The sequence below is a fragment of the Nilaparvata lugens genome, chromosome 8 (genome assembly GCF_014356525.2).
Source record: "Nilaparvata lugens isolate BPH chromosome 8, ASM1435652v1, whole genome shotgun sequence".
In the NCBI taxonomy this organism is placed as follows: Eukaryota; Metazoa; Arthropoda; class Insecta; order Hemiptera; family Delphacidae; genus Nilaparvata; species Nilaparvata lugens.
In genome coordinates this window covers 22,158,414-22,176,499 of record NC_052511.1, presented here as the reverse complement: position 1 = coordinate 22,176,499, position 18,086 = coordinate 22,158,414, and the positions used below count along the sequence as shown (strand labels likewise).

At 35.5% G+C, this 18,086-nt stretch overlaps 1 protein-coding gene across 5 annotated transcripts in view; it reads right to left on the bottom strand.

Moving 5' to 3' along the window:
- The window catches only part of LOC111058688 (MKI67 FHA domain-interacting nucleolar phosphoprotein), a 105,645-nt gene that overhangs the window by 1,909 nt on the left and 85,650 nt on the right, over nt 1-18,086 (bottom strand). For 2 of the 5 annotated variants that reach the window (XM_039434271.1, XM_039434270.1), the window contains exons 3-4: nt 9,957-10,065; nt 1,411-1,640 (exon numbers count right to left, since the gene is read on the bottom strand). The exons of 2 other annotated variants lie outside the window; for them this stretch is intronic. In XM_039434271.1, the coding sequence (XP_039290205.1) occupies nt 1,411-1,640; nt 9,957-10,065 (339 nt within the window). Of the gene's footprint in view, nt 1-1,410; nt 1,641-9,956; nt 10,066-10,774; nt 10,928-18,086 lie in introns of all 5 variants that reach the window. One more of the 5 variants, XM_022346248.2, reaches the window with a different exon arrangement.

The following is an 18,086-nucleotide window of genomic DNA, read 5'->3' as shown; positions in this document are numbered from 1 at the left end:
ATCATGCATATCAGAAATGAAATACATAAGTAAGTGGTATTGTTTAATAATGTGAATATCTTCTGAAAGGTTTGAGATATCGATGTGTGGTTTTCTCCATTCATTTTTTCTTGAAATTTCGTATCGGAATCATGTATCGCATGATCACCTTCCTATTTAAAAAAATAAAGTTGCATTCAATATGGCGGATCCAAGATGGCGGACCAGATTTTTGAAGGCATAGTAAAGTAGTATTTTCAATTTGAGAGGGATTTCCAATCACACCCACCTTTGGAATCACAATATTTTATGAGATACTAAGCCATTCTCATACTTTTTTCTCTCCTTTCTTCTTTGAATTGTATTGATTAATAATGTGAATATCTTCTGAACGGTTTGAAATATCGGTGTGCAGTTTTCACCATTCTTTTTTTCTTGAAATTTCGTATCGAAATCATGTTTCGCATGACCACCTTCCTATTTAAAAAAATAAAGTTGCATATAATATGGCGGATCCAAGATGGCGGACCCGATTTTTTAAGTCATAGTAAAGTAGTATTTTCAATTTGAGTAGGATCCCCAATCACACCCACCATCAAATTACCTTTGTGTATGAGATATTAAGCCGTTCTCGGACTTTTCACCCACCTTGTATATATGAGCTTTAAATTTATTAGAAAGCTCCCAACTAATTTGAAAAATTATGAAGATGTCCATGTTTTTTAGAAGGAGTTGAAGAGATTATTGATGGTTGGAGTGTTCTAACTTATACCAGGGCAGAGTTTGTGTGTAGAGGGTTCCTTTGAGTGATTTTCTTCTCCTTTTTTGTGTTATAAATTTGACAATTCTTATACTCTGATCAGTCTCTGGGAAATCATTAAAAACAAACAAATTTTACCGCGTTCAATGTCATCGCATTGTCCAATTCAATCACTGGTCTCGATAGATTACGTCATTTGATTGCCCATAAATTTAATAGACGTACGTGCAACCGGGAGATGGCTCTTCAATTAATTTCAAATAGATGTATTTATATGGAAATCGACTCGACATCAGCAAACCAAATTACTCTCAGAATATCCAAGTTCAAGAAAATTCATCATAAATGTACACTTGGAAGTCTGACAATTTAATTGAAATCATATTGTGAATGATAGATGTAATTTGATAGATTTGTAATTTGTATTGTGTAATTGCAAAAAAAAAACAGGAAATTTGGAATTAAAATTTCAGCATTAGGTGTAACCTCCTAAACTTCGGTTGACAAAATTAAGTGAGATAGGCCTACAGACAACATACCTTTTCTGAAAACACTAGGTCAACTTAATTAGACAAGAATCTTGGAGAATAAAGAATTTCAATTTCAATTAGCTATTAAATTAATGCAGTTTCTCATTAATTTCCATCTGTTGAATGATAATAGAAACTGACCTGAAACTCATAGTCGATTCCGGCCCTGGAGGTTAGCTTCCTGTGCAGTTTGGCCACAGAACTCCTTGTTTTCTTGGCGAAAGCCTCGAGATCTGTGACCGGCTTCTCCTTATTCCTTTTGTCAGCTTTCCTTCTCATATCAGCCGCAAACGTCGGGCTTCGATTCACCCAGGGCTTGCCATTTCTGTCGAATGCGATCGGCTTCTGTCCCTCGGGGGCAATGTATTTGGCTATGGAAAAACAAAATATATTAGTAATTAAACAACAATTTGAACAAATTCTAATTCATAAGGGGCTCATTTACCTTGCATAGCTATTAGTTAAGAAAATCAGCAAAATTGGTAATTCAATTTCAGGTTTTGTTCCAGTTGCTGTATTCTCCAAGTCAAGTCAAGTCAAAAATAAGTTTATTTCCAAATCTTTCTAAGATTATAAATGTTACATACAGAGCTTTAAATTAAACAATATACAAATCAAAATGAAACAACACGTGTTTATTATACTATCATACCTAATGTGATTTACAATGTAACAGATATAATTATATTATAATTTCACATGGAAATGTGCCTACATAGGTGTAAAACCTGTGCGTAGACACGAGATGCTACTTCAAGCAAAATATAGAATTAATAAGGAGCGAATCATTCAAAATAATTCGGCTAAAACTAAATATGATAATAAAAATGATGATACAGAGTAAAAAGTTGATACAAATTCATTATGCAATGGAAAAAAATGTTCAAAGGTAACATATAATGTAGAATTATAACGGCTATGGTTTCAGATCCCCAGCACCGCGATAGTAGACAGAGCAGCAGCACCACAGTGAGTTCGGTATTATTAGTAATAGTCAGTCAGTCCATAGTTCAATGTAGTCAGTTAAATAGTTGTTTATAATATTTAGGTGTTAACATCTATAATTAGATGTTATGATCGCCTCTAACATGTCTCTTCCCAGATATACCAACCACTCGGGAACCTTTCTCTTGAGTACTACGTAGCTTTGTATGTTTTTCAAGTAAGGAGAAAATACTTTTTCAAGTATTTGTGATATGTAGGATGAATTTGTGACGGAAAAGGTTCTTACGAGTCTGTCTGTCAATATTCTCGATGTATTTGAACTGCGGGTATCATAATTATGAATGTGATGCACAAAAATGTTTTCTGAATTCTTAAGAGAGTAGATCAATAATGTTTTTACATAGAGTTGTCTCAAGTTGAATACATTGAATTCATTGAAAAGCGCGTGTTTTGGATATCTACGACCCTTACCAACAGCTGCTTTGATAATGGAATTCTGGATTACATTGAGTGGTTCCAAAACATATCTATAACCCCCACCTCAAGATATTATACCTCCCATAAGCAATGATTGGCAGTATGCAAAGTAACAGAGCCTCAATTTGTTTCATAATAATAAATTCTACTTTATAATTAAGTAAATTAGTAAATAATGTAGTAAATTTGAATTAATTAATTCATAAAGTAATTAATTTAATTTTTGAATAAATGAATCATATCTGTAAAAAACTCGAAGCTTTGAAGAAAAACTAAATTAAATGAGAGTGAGAGTATGGATGTGAAGGGACTTAAAGGGTACAAACACACTGAAGGCGGAGCGGAGTGTGGCGTTGAGGAGCGTCGTGAACAATATCATATTAAGTACGGTAATATGACAGATCACACTGGAAGCGTCTATTCACGGAGCGTGGCGTCAAACTTTGGAACAAGCTGGTTTGTATTTTGGAGCGTCTACAAGTGGAGCGTCACAGTGCGAGTGCCAGTCTGTACTCTTGTACTCTTCTACTCTAATTCAAATTCAAATAATCTTTATTCCTTCATTACAACATAGGTACTTTACAAAAAAAAAAAAAAAAAAAAAAAAAAAAAAAAAAAAAAAAAAAAAAAAAAAAAAAAAAAAAAAAAAAAAAAAAAAAAAAAAAAAAAAAAAAAAAAAAAAAAAAAAAAAAAAAAAAAAAAAAAAAAAAAAAAAAAAAAAAAAAAAAAAAAAAAAAAAAAAAAAAAAAAAAAAAAAAAAAAAAAAAAAAAAAAAAAAAAAAAAAAAAAAAAAAAAAAAAAAAAAAAAAAAAAAAAAAAAAAAAAAAAAAAAAAAAAAAAAAAAAAAAAAAAAAAAAAAGTGTAGCGATCGCTAAACACTGAAGACGGATATCTTAAAATTATTACCTGTGAAGAATGAGCATACAAAATCATACAGGTCGAGCAAAAATCCCGATGTAGATAATTTACGGGACTGCGTCTCTAATAAGTTCCGAAGGATTAAGATACGGTATTTGGACCAAATATCGTTCGGAATATATTTCGAGAACAGAGTCTTGTCGGGTTTTAAGCTCTATTGTAGGAAATTATATGATCTCTGGCCGCATCTGCTGTACAGTTGATGTATTCGCTCCCAAGTCGGGGTTGGTAACAGATAAAAGCTGATATATGAGCAGGTAAGGACAAAGAACAAATATCTCGATCTGACCCCACTCACTACATCCACTTAGACCTGTTCCAATATCCAGCTTAATTCAATTATTTCAAGGATCGTATTCGATCGGTTCTTGATGAGATAGAACGTATCAGACACAATAATTGACAGGCTTAAGAAATAATCAAACTCAGAAAACGAATTAACAAAATTGAAATATATTATAATAAAATATGTGATCTCACAGTGCAGATTCAGAATATGATTTACAGATTGATAATAATTTAGCATTGACAAGAGTTAAAAATGTTCTTGTGCTTGCATGACACCATGCGTGATTCGACAGAATTTACAATTGATAAAATTAACAGTTTTGAAAAAATAGTGAAAAATGAATTATAAAATATTTTTAAATGCTCGGGGTCGTGGTTCTGGCAGCGGAGGATAGTTAATCAACTACAAGTTCTTATAAATTCAATATTGAATAAATTCTAGGCTCTTAATAACTAATAAGCGCTTGTCGGCGTGGCCAATAATTTAACGAAGAAAAAATTTATGTTTTCTGCACTGTAATAGTTTCGAAGCGTAGATTGGGGCCCCTTTAAACTTATAACTCACGTGAAATTCCTTGGCGGTCGTGGTTTTCTTCTTTAGATCAAAAAATCGTTTGATCGGCAGCAGGTCCAGGCTTCGATTTCAGCACGTGGGGAATTTTAATTTAATATTTCCTTCACCAAATTAATTAAGGGATGATTTAACTTTAAACTTTTAATTTATCGATTGATGAAAATAAATTTACAAATAACAAATAGATTAGCCTAAAAATATTGGCTCACAAATAAAACATATAAAATCGAACAAGAATTTTTTACGAATAGGTCTGGGTAACTATAAAGAGATCTGAACGGTGAGGATTTCAAAAGGGAAGTGAAGTCTTTTTCTCTAAGCTTCTTGGCTAGACCTTTCTTCTGAGAATCTCGGTGTAGTAAATTTGCATAAAAATTTGTCATTGGTAGAACAATTATGACGTAGATGTGACGTCAGTGGCAGGCAGTAGAATATAATTCCTTTAATTACAATAATAACTTAGTTTATATAATTCTTAAAACTGCTCAATCTTCTAGACCTAGTCCCTCTTATACAATGTATATGAGCTAGCGTATATGATAAGGCAGGTTTGTTGTCTGATAGTAGATTAATATATGTTGTTTTCAAACGATCACCTTTTTGGTGCTACTTCTATGCACTATGATTGGCTTAGGCTTGCCAAAGAGATTTAATTACCATGTGGTTCAGTCGAAGTGATAATTAATAAATTAATATTCTTATACAATTTTTATTATGTTTGAGACTGTTATAATTAATTTCTGCTGTTTTTATCAATAATATACTGTTCATGCTATGACCTAGTTAGTTACAATAAGACCTGACATTATAATATAATTTCTTAAGTAATAAATAATTTCAACAATAATATAACATTTTTATTTTTTATTCGAAATTCTTGGTCCTTTATTGATAGTTTTTATAATTTTTAGAAATGATATTATACCTTGCATGAAACCGGCATGACATTTGACAATACTTTGAATCAGTCAGCTGTGTTCGAGCTGCTTTAAACACCTGATCGGTAGTAAACAAAGTGTAACCTCAAAATTCAATGAGTAATTCATAAATGGTTCGTGCTTTATTTGCAGAAGAATTATAATTCTATTAAATAATTTTCTAAAAAATATTCAGTACAGAACGGTACTCTTATCTAATGTACAGTTACTGATAAGGAAGCTTTATCGCTCGGTCGCTAACCGTTCCTTTAGCAAATTCCTTCATTTTAAAAGGTAATCACAATTTTTCTCTCTTCTCATGAGGTCTATTTAAAAAATTCATCACAGTACTTCACAAAAAAAAAAAAAAAAAAAAAAAAAATAGCAAGCGAGATACATATAGTACACGGAATTCCCCCACAAAGACCAATCGTCTGCGTGTGGAGGAGAGTTCCATGGACAACACATTTGCAATCACAAAATATTTTTTATAATAATCACAAAGTCTTCTTCTTCTTCTTTTTCTTGACCCCCTCTGCCGTTACAGCGTAGGGGTACCAGCCTCGGTCCATCTCCTCCATGCAGTCCTATCCTCAGCCATTCTTCTCATATCTCTCATTGTCTTGCCTCTCTCCCTCCCCAATTCCTCAAGATAGCCTTCCCAGTTCATCCTAGGTCTACCTCTCCGTCTCTTTCCCTCCCTCCTAGCCTCCACCACTTCCTTTACTGGGCGACATTCTTGCATTCTAGTGAGGTGTCCAAACCATTTGAGTTGCCTTTCTTTTATGTCTTCCATCAGTGCTCTTCTTCCCACTTCTCCTCTCACTCTCTCATTTCGCCATCTATCATGTTTGTCTTTCCTATTGCTCTTCTGTGGTACCTCATTTCTGCTGCAGTAACCTTGCTCCAGTGTTTCTTGAGGGTTACCCAGCTTTCACTGCCATAAATGAGAGTTGGAGCAAACACACAATTAAATATTCTTTTCTTTGTCGTCATATTTAACTCTCTTTTGCCAACACGGTGCTGTTCAGCTGGAAATATACATTCATTGCTTTTTTCACTCTGTTTGCAATTTCTCTATCTAGTTTCCATCTGCACATATAATTGCTCCCAGATACTCGTACTGGTCTACCTCATCCAGGGCCTTTCCTTTGCATGTTATTCCACAGCTCTAATCACAGAGGATGGCTCTGAGACCGTGTCACGCTGGGTTACAAATAAGAGAAAGGACTAATTTATCATTAAAAAAAAAAGAAGGAAAAATAACATTTATGTCGTGTCAAGAAAAATCACTTAATGATTTCAAGGAATTTTATCTCTACAAGGGTTGTTGGCGGGTGTACCGAGAGCAGAGAAGGGCTTCAGCTGCCTCCCAGCCAATGCTATATAGCCACCTGTCGACACCCCTTCTATACACGGCCAAACAGCACACCTCAGCCTCTCTGATCTCATTTGGAATGTTTCTATATAAAATGTGTGCCAAGTAATATGAATTTGATAGTTCTGACCCATGTGTCAATTGAGGAATTTCATAATTATAGTTGGACCTATGGCGAGTTTCATAACGGGAATTTAAATTTGTTTCGCCAATGATCTGAGTTTTGTATTTTTTTATGTGAATTAAAAGTGATTTGATAAAAAGTTGTCTGATATTTAAAACCGGAAATTCTGAAAAAAGCAAGGTATCTGTGATTTCTTTTCAGTATTTTTTTATTATTGTTCTTTGTGTAACGGCTAGGGGTTCAATGACAGTAGAGGAAACACCACCCCAAGCCAGGATGCCATACTGGATCAGCGACTGAGCATATGCAAAGTACACCATTCTGCACTGGTCTATGCTCATTACTTGGCTGATCTCAGAAAAAGCAAATAATAATTTTCTGAGTCTGCTCTTTACACACTGAATATGCTGCACCCAACTCAACTTGTTATCTATTATAACACCTAAGTATTTGTAGTAATCAACTCGTTCAAGGGAATGACAGTCACAGTCCTGACTCCTTGCATTTCCGCATGAGTGCATCTTCAATATGAGTTGGCCTGGATCAGTTTGGTTTCTTGTTACTATTGGCATGTATTTAGTTTTTGTAACATTAACGGCCAGGCAGTTGTGATCAAACCAGTTTTTAATTCTTGCAAGGTCCAATGATGCACCGCAATAAGTCCTCTCCCATGTGCCCTCAGCTGACACCAACACCGTGTCATCAGCAAACAAGAACAATTTTCCATTAGTTTGCAATTTTGAAATATTATTCACATAGATGAGAAAGAGAAGAGGTCCAAGAGTGCTACCTTGAACCACTCCAAACTCAACAGGTTCCGTTTCACTAAATTTTCCATCAATTGAAACGTACTGCTGTCGATTTTCAAAGTAACTTTTGAACCACTGCAGTGAGTTGTTCTTGATGCCACACATCTCGAGTTTAGTGATAAGTTTAGATCTATCAACAGAATCAAAGGCCTTTGCCAAGTCTAAAAATGTTATTAAAACTTTATTTTTAATCTTAATATTATTTGAAATATGCCGTGTCAAGTCAAAAAGAGCATCAGAGGTGTTTTTTGATTGTTGAAACCCATATTGGTTTTCAGAGATCAAATCATTCTCATTCAAGTACTTGGATAATTGTTTCTTGACACATTTTTCAAGAATTTTGGACATTGTTACTAACAAAGAAATTGGCCTATAGTTTGACAAGACATTCTTTTGTCCTGATTTATATATTGGTATTACCTTGGCAGTTTTGAGAGCACATGGGAAACGGCCCACCGCAATGCTAAGATTGACTATGTGATGGATAGGTGAAATTAGTGAATCTAAGTTATCTCTGAAAACCCTAGTTGGGATTCCGTCGTGGCCAGGGGCAGAACGGCCTTTTAGACTCTTGACTACATCAGCAATTTCTTGTCTACTCTACTCTACTCTTCTAGGCCCTTGATGCTTGACGCTCAGACGCTTCCTATGTGTATCATGAACACTCTGACCACGCCACGCCACGCTCCGCTCCGCCTTCAGTGTGTGTGTACCCTAACAGAGACCTTCTCAAAGTCAAACCTAATAGGCCCATCTTCATTGGAATAGGATATTCACTAAAAGTGGGTTCCGCTAAGTCAATAGTTTTTCCATTTATATATTTGTTTTATTATCTTTCACACTTGTTTTCTTGGTTCTTATTTTGTACTGAAAGTAAATTTTGTTATCATGGCGATTCTGCTGCTTAAGCCGCCATTTTGTCACACCGTTGAGTGGGAGGAGACTGTCTAGCTGGGCCAAAGGCAGGCGTACATGTCCTTGACCATTAGCAGTACTCGCCTACTAGTATAAATTCTGCTGCTATTGTATTTAGTTTTAGTTTATCAGAGATCGACAATGGTGTAATAACCGAAACCGGTCTTTCTAAGTATCAATAATTCTGTGGTTTTTGACAATTTCTTAGTCTTTTTCATTCACTTAGCTATTGACCTAGAGCTAAGCTCTAACAGATGGAGTCAGAGAATTGGCTTTCCGAAAAAAGCATAGTCATAGTTTTTATGATAATCTTTATTTTCTCATTTCTATAATTGGAAAAGTTTTTCCTTGACGAAATGAAATATTCATAGCTGAAACTTTACACCATTTTCTCTTTATTTTATTTTCAATTTTCTAGTTTTTCGAAATTTAATTCAAACGTGGACTAAACGTGGCCCGTTTCGATTTTCCCCCGATTTTGGCCCCGTTTCAGAAAGCCAATTTTCTGACTCCAGCTGTTGAAAGTCTAGAACTAAGAGCCTGTTCACATGACAGCGATTTACGCGCGATTGACCAACCGAGCGGTTGCCAGGTATAGCGAAACACATGGTGCCGTATACATGCATCGCTCGGTTTAAGTAGTCGCCGGCGAATCGCGGCGGTTTTAATCTCAGACTTAACCGAGGGCAAATCACTCATGAATCGCTGTCATGTGTACGAGACTGGCAAATCGAGCGATTTGCCAACCGCGCGTAAGTCGCTGTCATGTGAACAAGCTCTTAGCTAAATCCCGAGCTCGGAAACCGGCCCTAAAATACTGAACGTTAGATGAAAAATCGATGAACGTTACTTTACAAAAGTATTTGCACAAGCGGTAATCGAAACCGGCATCACCTGATTTGCATTCGGACATTACACCAAAGCCACTACACCATTGAATAACTTTAGTGTAGCAGCGATCATTTTTTACTAAATCCCTGATTTGTAATCAATTTCTGTTCTCCAAGATTACAATATTACAAACTAATAATACCAGTAGTCAGCTGGTTGTTGGATTTAAAAAGTATTAAACTATTAATGTTTGTATTTTAACATGCAATGAGACCCTGGACAGACAATAGTACTATTGGTTCGTACAGCAGTGTTCACTCAATTGCAGTCAGCGAATGTGTGATCACCCATGAGAAACAGTGATATTCTCTTTCTAAAACAATTAAAAAACAGGTCTCAAGCCAAATCGGCCAGCTTATCAAGATGAAAATAAATGTACTATCATGAATTTACATTAATTGTTATGTAGGCTATATACACGATAATATTATCAAAGAATATTTTCACTTACTTTTGAGAAGACAATCGTACATAAGATAGTTGTTCATGGCATCGGCCGCTACCTGCGCCACATCTTTGTCATCGAATTCAACAAACGCGCATCCTTTCGCGTTCCCAGTCTGAAAACGAGTGCAATCATTTTCAAATAAATTATCTTTGAATAGAGTTATCATGTTATCATTATGATACTCATCTAAGAAGACTACCAAGTTTTGAAGCAACTGAAGCTAATATGATTACAAATGAAAAAACTTGTCCTAGAAACATAAGGTATTATGAGAATATTTGTTTTCTTTTTCGAGTTGATGGCAGTAACGTATTTATGAAAGTTACAAGACAATATTCTATAAAAATTCTTAAAATACATCTTATTAAGATTCACTTGATTCGAGTAAAATCTAGGAGTAACTTCAATTTAACCGTAGAGAGTCGTTCTTTATAACAGATATATTGAATTTCATCGCTCAACTATTATTGAAAAAGCTGAAAAAAACAATGGGATATTGTTGAGAGCGAAACAAAGGGCTTTGGTTGTTAAGAAAAGCACTGTCGATTGGATAATCATGTTTCACATGGATTTAACATTTTTTTTTAGTAAATAACAGAATACAATATTTATTTTACCATGAATATTAAAGATAAGCAATAGATAAATTAAAAGATTACCATGTTGTGAATAAAGGTGGGAAAGTTATTGAAGCGAATATTGTAGTAGGTACCGCAGTTGATAAACTTCAATTTTCTGGGAGTACAGTAGGTGAAAAAGTAGTTCTTAAATTGTATAGTGAATGAATACTACAAAATTTATATTTGTTGAATTTACTATACCTTATTACTGCGTGGGACCTTGACAGCTGTAACGACACCAAATTGAGAGAAGTATTTGAAAAGTTCTTCCTCATAGAATCCGTGTGGAATGTGATTGACGTGTACAACTCCTCGATTTTTGACTAACTGTTTCAGTTCTCTCTTCTTGTGCAACTGTGGAAGAAAATTATAAAATGAAAACGAGAGGTTTGGTACTGAGGCAGTGCCAAAGATAAAATAAAAAAAATATTGATACTATTCAAGCAATGAGTATTGCTCAATAAGTTAATCAAAACAAGGAATTAATTAGGAGTTTAAACACACAAAACATGGAAAAATCTATGAACTCTTTCAAGACATCAATAAAAGTAAAAAAATACAATATTGCCGGAAAAAATTTATAGAAGTACGATAAAATTTTCAAGTTTTGTGAGTCAAAGATTTCAAGAGGCGTTTTACTATGGTAACATTTACTTTAAACTGTAAGCATTGTTTGAAAGTGAAGCATTGCTATTATTGACAAGGAATGGTGAAGACAGGTTAGTCTTACAATAGTTGCGTAAAAAGCTTGTAGCTGTTGTAAAAAGATGTAAGGCGTTAATAAGCGCAGATAGCTGCGACGCGAGAGCACTATACAAGATAGGCTATAAGTTATAATCCAAGAGAAAAAGAGATCATTTCGTCTAATATGAAATAAATATTAGACCAAAAAAGAAAATTTATGTTGAAGTAAGCAAAGAAAAAAAAACAGGATGTAAGGCAAATAATTCATCATGAAATTGTCTTAGAAACTTGTATACTATAAAAAAGGTTGAGTTGTAAAGCACGAGGTATGGATAATCAACTTGAAACGCAGCTATAATGGACTCACAAGACTTATGAACAGAGTAATAATATTCAAATAATGCCAAGTAATATTTGAATAATGCTAACAGTTACAAGTGACTTTTACGAAAGTAAAACACTTACAAATAGGTCATCATCGTCATCTTCTTATCTTACAAGGATTAGGTTCTATTAGCCTGTACCGTCATCCATTTATTTTTTGTCTTCCTATGCCTCTCTTTCCTTTGGGTTTGTACTCCAATGCTAATATTTGGAGCCTATTGAATGGCATTCTGAGTAAATGAGAAGACCAATTTTCCCGATATTTCTTCAGAATATCCAATAGCGGTTCTACATTCAGTTCAGCTCTTATGTTGACATTTCTCATTTTATCCAGTCTAGTACAACCTTTACTCGCTAAAAGTGTCGTACGAATAGGTATGCATACATTCTTACCAGTAGGTACTGTATTTATGCAATTTAATCCAAGTAGGTGGGCATATAACCTAGAAGACACTTACACTCAATTGAAGTGCTAGAAACAACTCAAAGTAGTTAAGTAGCTAATAAATTGATTCTTCTCCTTTATTCGTGTCTGGAGTCACCATATTAAAATATGTTTCTATAATAGAAACTGGATTTATGACATTTGCTTAATCGACCTCTATGGAAAGTCAGTATTTTGGTTTTGTTAGCATTCACCTTCAGACCTACTACTGCACTGTATTGGTCCAAACATTTCAATTTATTTCGCACGTCTGAAATGCTATCAGCCAGAATGACTATGTGATCGGCGTATTGCAGCACCAACACATCATTGTCGCCTTCAAGATTCAGGCCATGCAATCCTCTCTATCTAAAAAACGACTCTATACCTGATGTGTAGAGGGCAAAGAGGAGGGGGCTGGCAGGGTCTCCCTTTAAATATTTTAAAATGGTTATTGTTAATTGAGTATGTTCTTTTATTGAAAGTGAAGTCTGTAAAGTGTAAACTAGTGATGTGGATCGAGAATATTCCCAGTGGGAAGGAACTTATGATTTGGCAATATTTCCGGGAATATTTCCGAGGCCAAGAAATTTTGGGAATTTAAGGGAATTTATAAAATTGCTCTAAGAATGATTGAAATTGATCAATCCCACTCAAATTTTACATCAAGGTAATCAATAAATCATCATTCTATTTGATATTGATCAAGCTCAGCCACATTTTACATTGATATAATCAATAAATCATAATTCCTCGAGCCTGTTTTTGCTCACTCACTCACTGTCTTTTAAATACTCGTATAGTCCAGTCAATGAAATATTAGAGAGAAAATTTTGGAACACAATTTTTGACCCCGTAGCTCTTTTAAGGGGGTAGGTAAGAGGGTAAACATATCAAAAGTCTTCACTCCTACCCCCTGTGCTAAGGTGGTGGGGGTGGTTTGAAAGTGCCATATTTTGTTTTTTGCATATATCTCGAACAATATGCGCCTTTCGGAAATTTTTGTCGAACACAATCGTGATATTAAAGAAAAATTTCATATATCAAATTATCCTACAAGTTTAATTTCCAACATGTTTCCATATCTCTCATAGTTTTCTAAGTATGAGCTCTCTAAGGTATCACATTTTGAAGAAAAACCCTACCGGCTCCGATTTTTTCATCTTTTTGGCCTTATAACTTTTCAACGATTCATCCGTGCTAATCATGGGCTCGTAGAGCATTATATTCTCTTCAATTTCATCTATGGTCTTATTATTTTACGCATCTCCCAACGACTGTTGCAGCCGTTATAGTGTTGAGTGTGAAATCTACAGTTCAACAACAGTAGATCAATTGTCAGGGAAATTGGGAGGGAATGTTTGGAACACAATATTTGTCTTCGCAGCTTTGTTTGAACTAGTTAGAAGGTGAACAGTCCTCATCCCTACTCCTTGAGCTTAAGGGATGAGGGTAGTTTAAAAGTTGCATTTTTTTCATTTCTGGCTGACATGCATGTAACTGGGAAACAATGCATTTCAGCGACATGGCTGAGTGAAAATGAAGCTACATAAATTTCCTACAAGGTTTGTACAGTAGAGTTTTGTGATATCTTCTTTAGTTTTTGAGATAATCACGTTTAAAAGTGTAAAATCTTTGTAAAGACTTCCAGCTTTTTGCACTTTCAGGGCTTATTACTCAACAACAATGCATCGATAAAATGTATTTTTTTTTTACACAGGGGGTAGGAGTGAGGACTTTTAATATGATTACTCCCTTACTATCCTTGAAAGAAGAGCTAAGGAGACAAAAATTATGTTCCAAAATTTTCCCTCTATAATCTTTCATTGACTGGACTATAGGAGTGTTTAAAAGACAGTGAGTTATAGAGCATTCAATTCTCTTCAATTTAATGTATTATTTCATCATTTTATGCTTTCCATCAATTTTTATAGCAGTTTTAGTGTTGAGTGTGGTAAGAGTGAGGACTTTTTATACAGAGTGTGTGAAAAGTCCGAGAACGGCTTCATATCTCAAACACAAAGGTAATTTGATTGTGGATGTGGATTGGGGATCCTACTCAAATTGAAAATACTTCTTTACTATGACATTAAAAATCTGGTCCGCCATCTAGGAGCCGCCATATTGAATGCAACTTTATTTTTTTTAATAGGAAGGTGGTCATGCAATACATGATTTCAATACGAAATTTCAAGAAAAAAAGAATGGTGAAAACCGCACATCGATATCTCAAACCGTTCAGAAGATATTCACATTATTAATCAATACTATTCAAAGCAGAAAGAGAAAAAAAAGTATGAGAACGGCTTAGTATCTCATAAAAGATTATGATTCCAAGGTGGGTGTGATTGGGGATCCCTCTCAAATTTAAAATATTACTTTACTATGACTGCAAAAATCTGGTCCGCCATATTGAATGCAACTTTTCTTTTTTAAAATGTAAAGGTTATCATGCGATACATGATTACGATACGAAATTTCAAGAAAAAATGAATGGTGAAAACCACACATCGATATCTCAAACCGTTCAGAAGATATTCATATTATTATTCAATACCACTTATGTATTTCATTTCTGATATGCATGATATTGATTTATAATCAGCTGATTTTGAATCAGATTTTTGAAGTTATAGAAAAGTAGTATTATCAATATTTGTGTAGAATTCCCGATCACACCCACCATCAAATTACATTTGTGTATGAGATATGAAGCCGTTCTCGGACTTTTTTCTCTCCTTTCTGCTTTGAATAGTATTGATTAATTAATAAGGTGAATGAATATCTTCTGAACGGTTTGAGATATCTATGTGCGGTTTTCACCATTTTTTTTTTAAATTTCGTATCGAAATCATGTTTCGCATGACCACCTTCCCATTAAAAAAATTAAGTTGCATTCAATATGGCCGTTCCAAGATGGCGGACTAGATTTTTATAGTAAAGAAGATGTCATAGATGAAGTATTTTCAATTTGATGTCATAGTAAAGAAGTTTCTAAAATGTCATAGTAAAGAAGTATTTTCAATTTGAGTAGGATCCCCAATCATACCCTCCGTCAAATAATCTTTGTGTATGAGATATTAAGCCGTTCTCGGACTTTTCACCCACCCTGTATGCTTACCCCCTCACTATCCTTAAAAGGACTGCGAGGTCAAAAATTGGGTTCCAAACTTTCCAAATCTTTTTGAGCATTCGTTGCCTGGACTAGTATCTTATAACAAGTTAAGTGAGTCTCAATGACTCTTGAAAGGTTGTGAGCTGTGGAATTATCTTCTTTTTAATATTGAATTAAACTCGAGTATGCTCCTTGTTTTAGTTTAGCCTATTTTGCTGTATTTTATAATTTCTAATTTTTGGATTTATATTCTACTCTACTCTTTATTTAGGGGGTCAATTATTTTTGTGCGGAGAAATTGAATAAAATCATGCAATGAAAGTTAAATTACACTCAATACTTTGTTTACCTGATTTACAGGCATTCATTAATAAGTAAAAAAATCTTATTCAACTTATAAGACATGAAAGTAGCAAGATAATAGTGGTGCAATTGAATGATTTATTGAGTGATAATTTCTCCTTTCAGTCTATGAACTTCAAATTAGACCTACTGTTTTCTTTGAACTTACTACAATTTATAAGTTATTCATCCTTATATTATTTCTTACATAAATCTGTTGTATAACAGGTGATTGAGACCTTGTGTAACAAAAAACGTATTTTTCGGTCATTTTTTATGAAAGAAATCATAAATTTCCTTAAGTTCCCATAAATTCCCGGGAATTTGTGATTTTTGGGAATATTTCCCTTAAATTCCCTGGGTATATTTCCTCGATCTTAAATTCCCGGGAATTTCACATCACTATTCCTTATTCTTCATCAAAGACCAGTGAACTGGATAGATGGCGTCATGAATTTACTTTTAAGATGGCAGGTCAGGCTATGTTGTCCTTGTGTGCATCGAAATATTCACTCATGGTGTAGAATGGGTTATTCTTCAGCCACGTCACTATTTTAATTTTGAAGTCACTTCCTTGCAGATTCCTCACATTGACAGGTAGGTCGTTGAACAAGCGAAGGGCAAAAATGGGGAAACAGTCTTTCTTCTTACTAGTTCTGCAGCGTGGAATATCCATTGCAAACCTCCTCCTTGTATTATAACCGTGAAGATCCGATCTAAGGACTTGACTGCTCTCGGTGTACTTGACATGCAGCAAACTGAAGAGTATGTACTGGTTGTAGATCGTGATAATGCCCAGTTCCACAAAGATGGGTCGACAGTGCTCACGATACCCCACTGATGTGATTACTCGAAGTGCCTTCTTCTGGAGCATCAGCACACTCTTGCAGCCCGCCGCATGTCCCCACAGTAAAAGTCCATAAAGAAGATGGGAATGGAAGAGAGCATGATAGACCATGATCAAGTCCTTCCGGCTGAGAAGGGTCCTCAGTCTGCGCAAAAGATATACCACCAGCGCCAGCCTGGAACAAACTCCCTCGATGTGACCCGCCCATGATAACCTCGAGTCAATGATGAAACCCAGGAGCTTCAAATTAGCCTGGTGGGCAGAGTCAGCGAGGCTACGGAGTCCACAGACCAGTTGTTGGGTCTTTCCCTCATTTAAGCAGAGTCTATTTTCATCAAATCACTGTTTGGCACTGCTAAAAACTCTCTGTATACCACACAGTCCAAAACTCTCAAGCTTCTTCAGTAGGATCCCATGAGGTACACAATCAAAAGCCTTGCTTAGATCTGCTAGGACCAGATGCACATAATCCTTCCTCTCAAAGGCCTCAACAATGCAGTCAATCATCCCTGAGACAGCCGTAACCGTTGACCTTCCACGTTCAAAGCCATGCTGAGCATCTGAGAACAGGTGGTTTTCTTCAAAGTGGGACACCAGACCCATTAGGGTCTCAAGCACCTTACCCATTACAGGAATGATTGATATAGGTCGATAGTTCTTCATAGACTCAGGGTCTCCCTTCTTGTAGACTGGTATTGTGCGTGACAACTTCAGGGCATCAGGGAAATAGCCATGACTCAAACAAACGTCAAGCACATGAGACAAGGGCACAGCAATCTCGTCTGCAACAAACCTCATCACACCAACTGTGACTCCATATATGTCAGGGCTAGGAGAGTTTTTGAAGCTGTTTATAACTCGAACAACATCTGAGGGCCTAATTTTCTTCCACCTTTCAAGTCGTGGATTGTTGCTGCTGCAGCGCGGAGCATTATAAGGCACATCATCCATTGTCTCAACAATCCTTTCCACCTCTCCAATGAAAAAGTCATTAAACTCATCTGGTGTTGCTTTACATTTGGGCCTTGAGCTGACTTTGGATAAATTATTAACAAGGTCCCAGGTAGCTTTACAGGGATTAGCTGCAGATTCAATTCTGATCATGTTGGCTGCTTTTCTTGCAGCATCAATCTCAGCTCGATATATTTTCTTAGCTCTCAAGTACTGACTGCGTAGATGGAGTCTATCCTCTTCATTATTGCTGAGCCGAACCCTAGCATTCAATGCTACAATCAAATTTCTGATCTGAGACAGTCTCGGTGTGTACTATGATTTATCATCACGAGTCCTGTCAGACCGCCTATGTTTCCTCGTGGGTCCTCTAGAATTTCTTATTTTTGTAGGAAAATGACCATCAAACACACCCATGAAAGTGCAAAATGTAGTTTCAGGCTGATAGCAAGTAAGAATACTGCTCCAGTCAACACCTGCAAGTGCAGCCTTGAAGAGAGGCAGTTGGTCTTCCCTGATGGATCGATATGAGGTCCAAAGTCAGGCGGACTAGTCGCAGAATCACTCAACATTTCCAGGCGCAGGTCCATCACCACTGCATCATGATCAGCAATAACGGGATCAATTACGGTAACTTTATACTCCCAAGTATTCAGGGATGTAGCAATTGTATCCAAACAGGAGCTGCCACGTGTAGGTTCACCGTTAGCAATGAAAAGACCATGACTTTGTAGAAGAAATTTCAAGGCAGAGTAGTTATTATCCT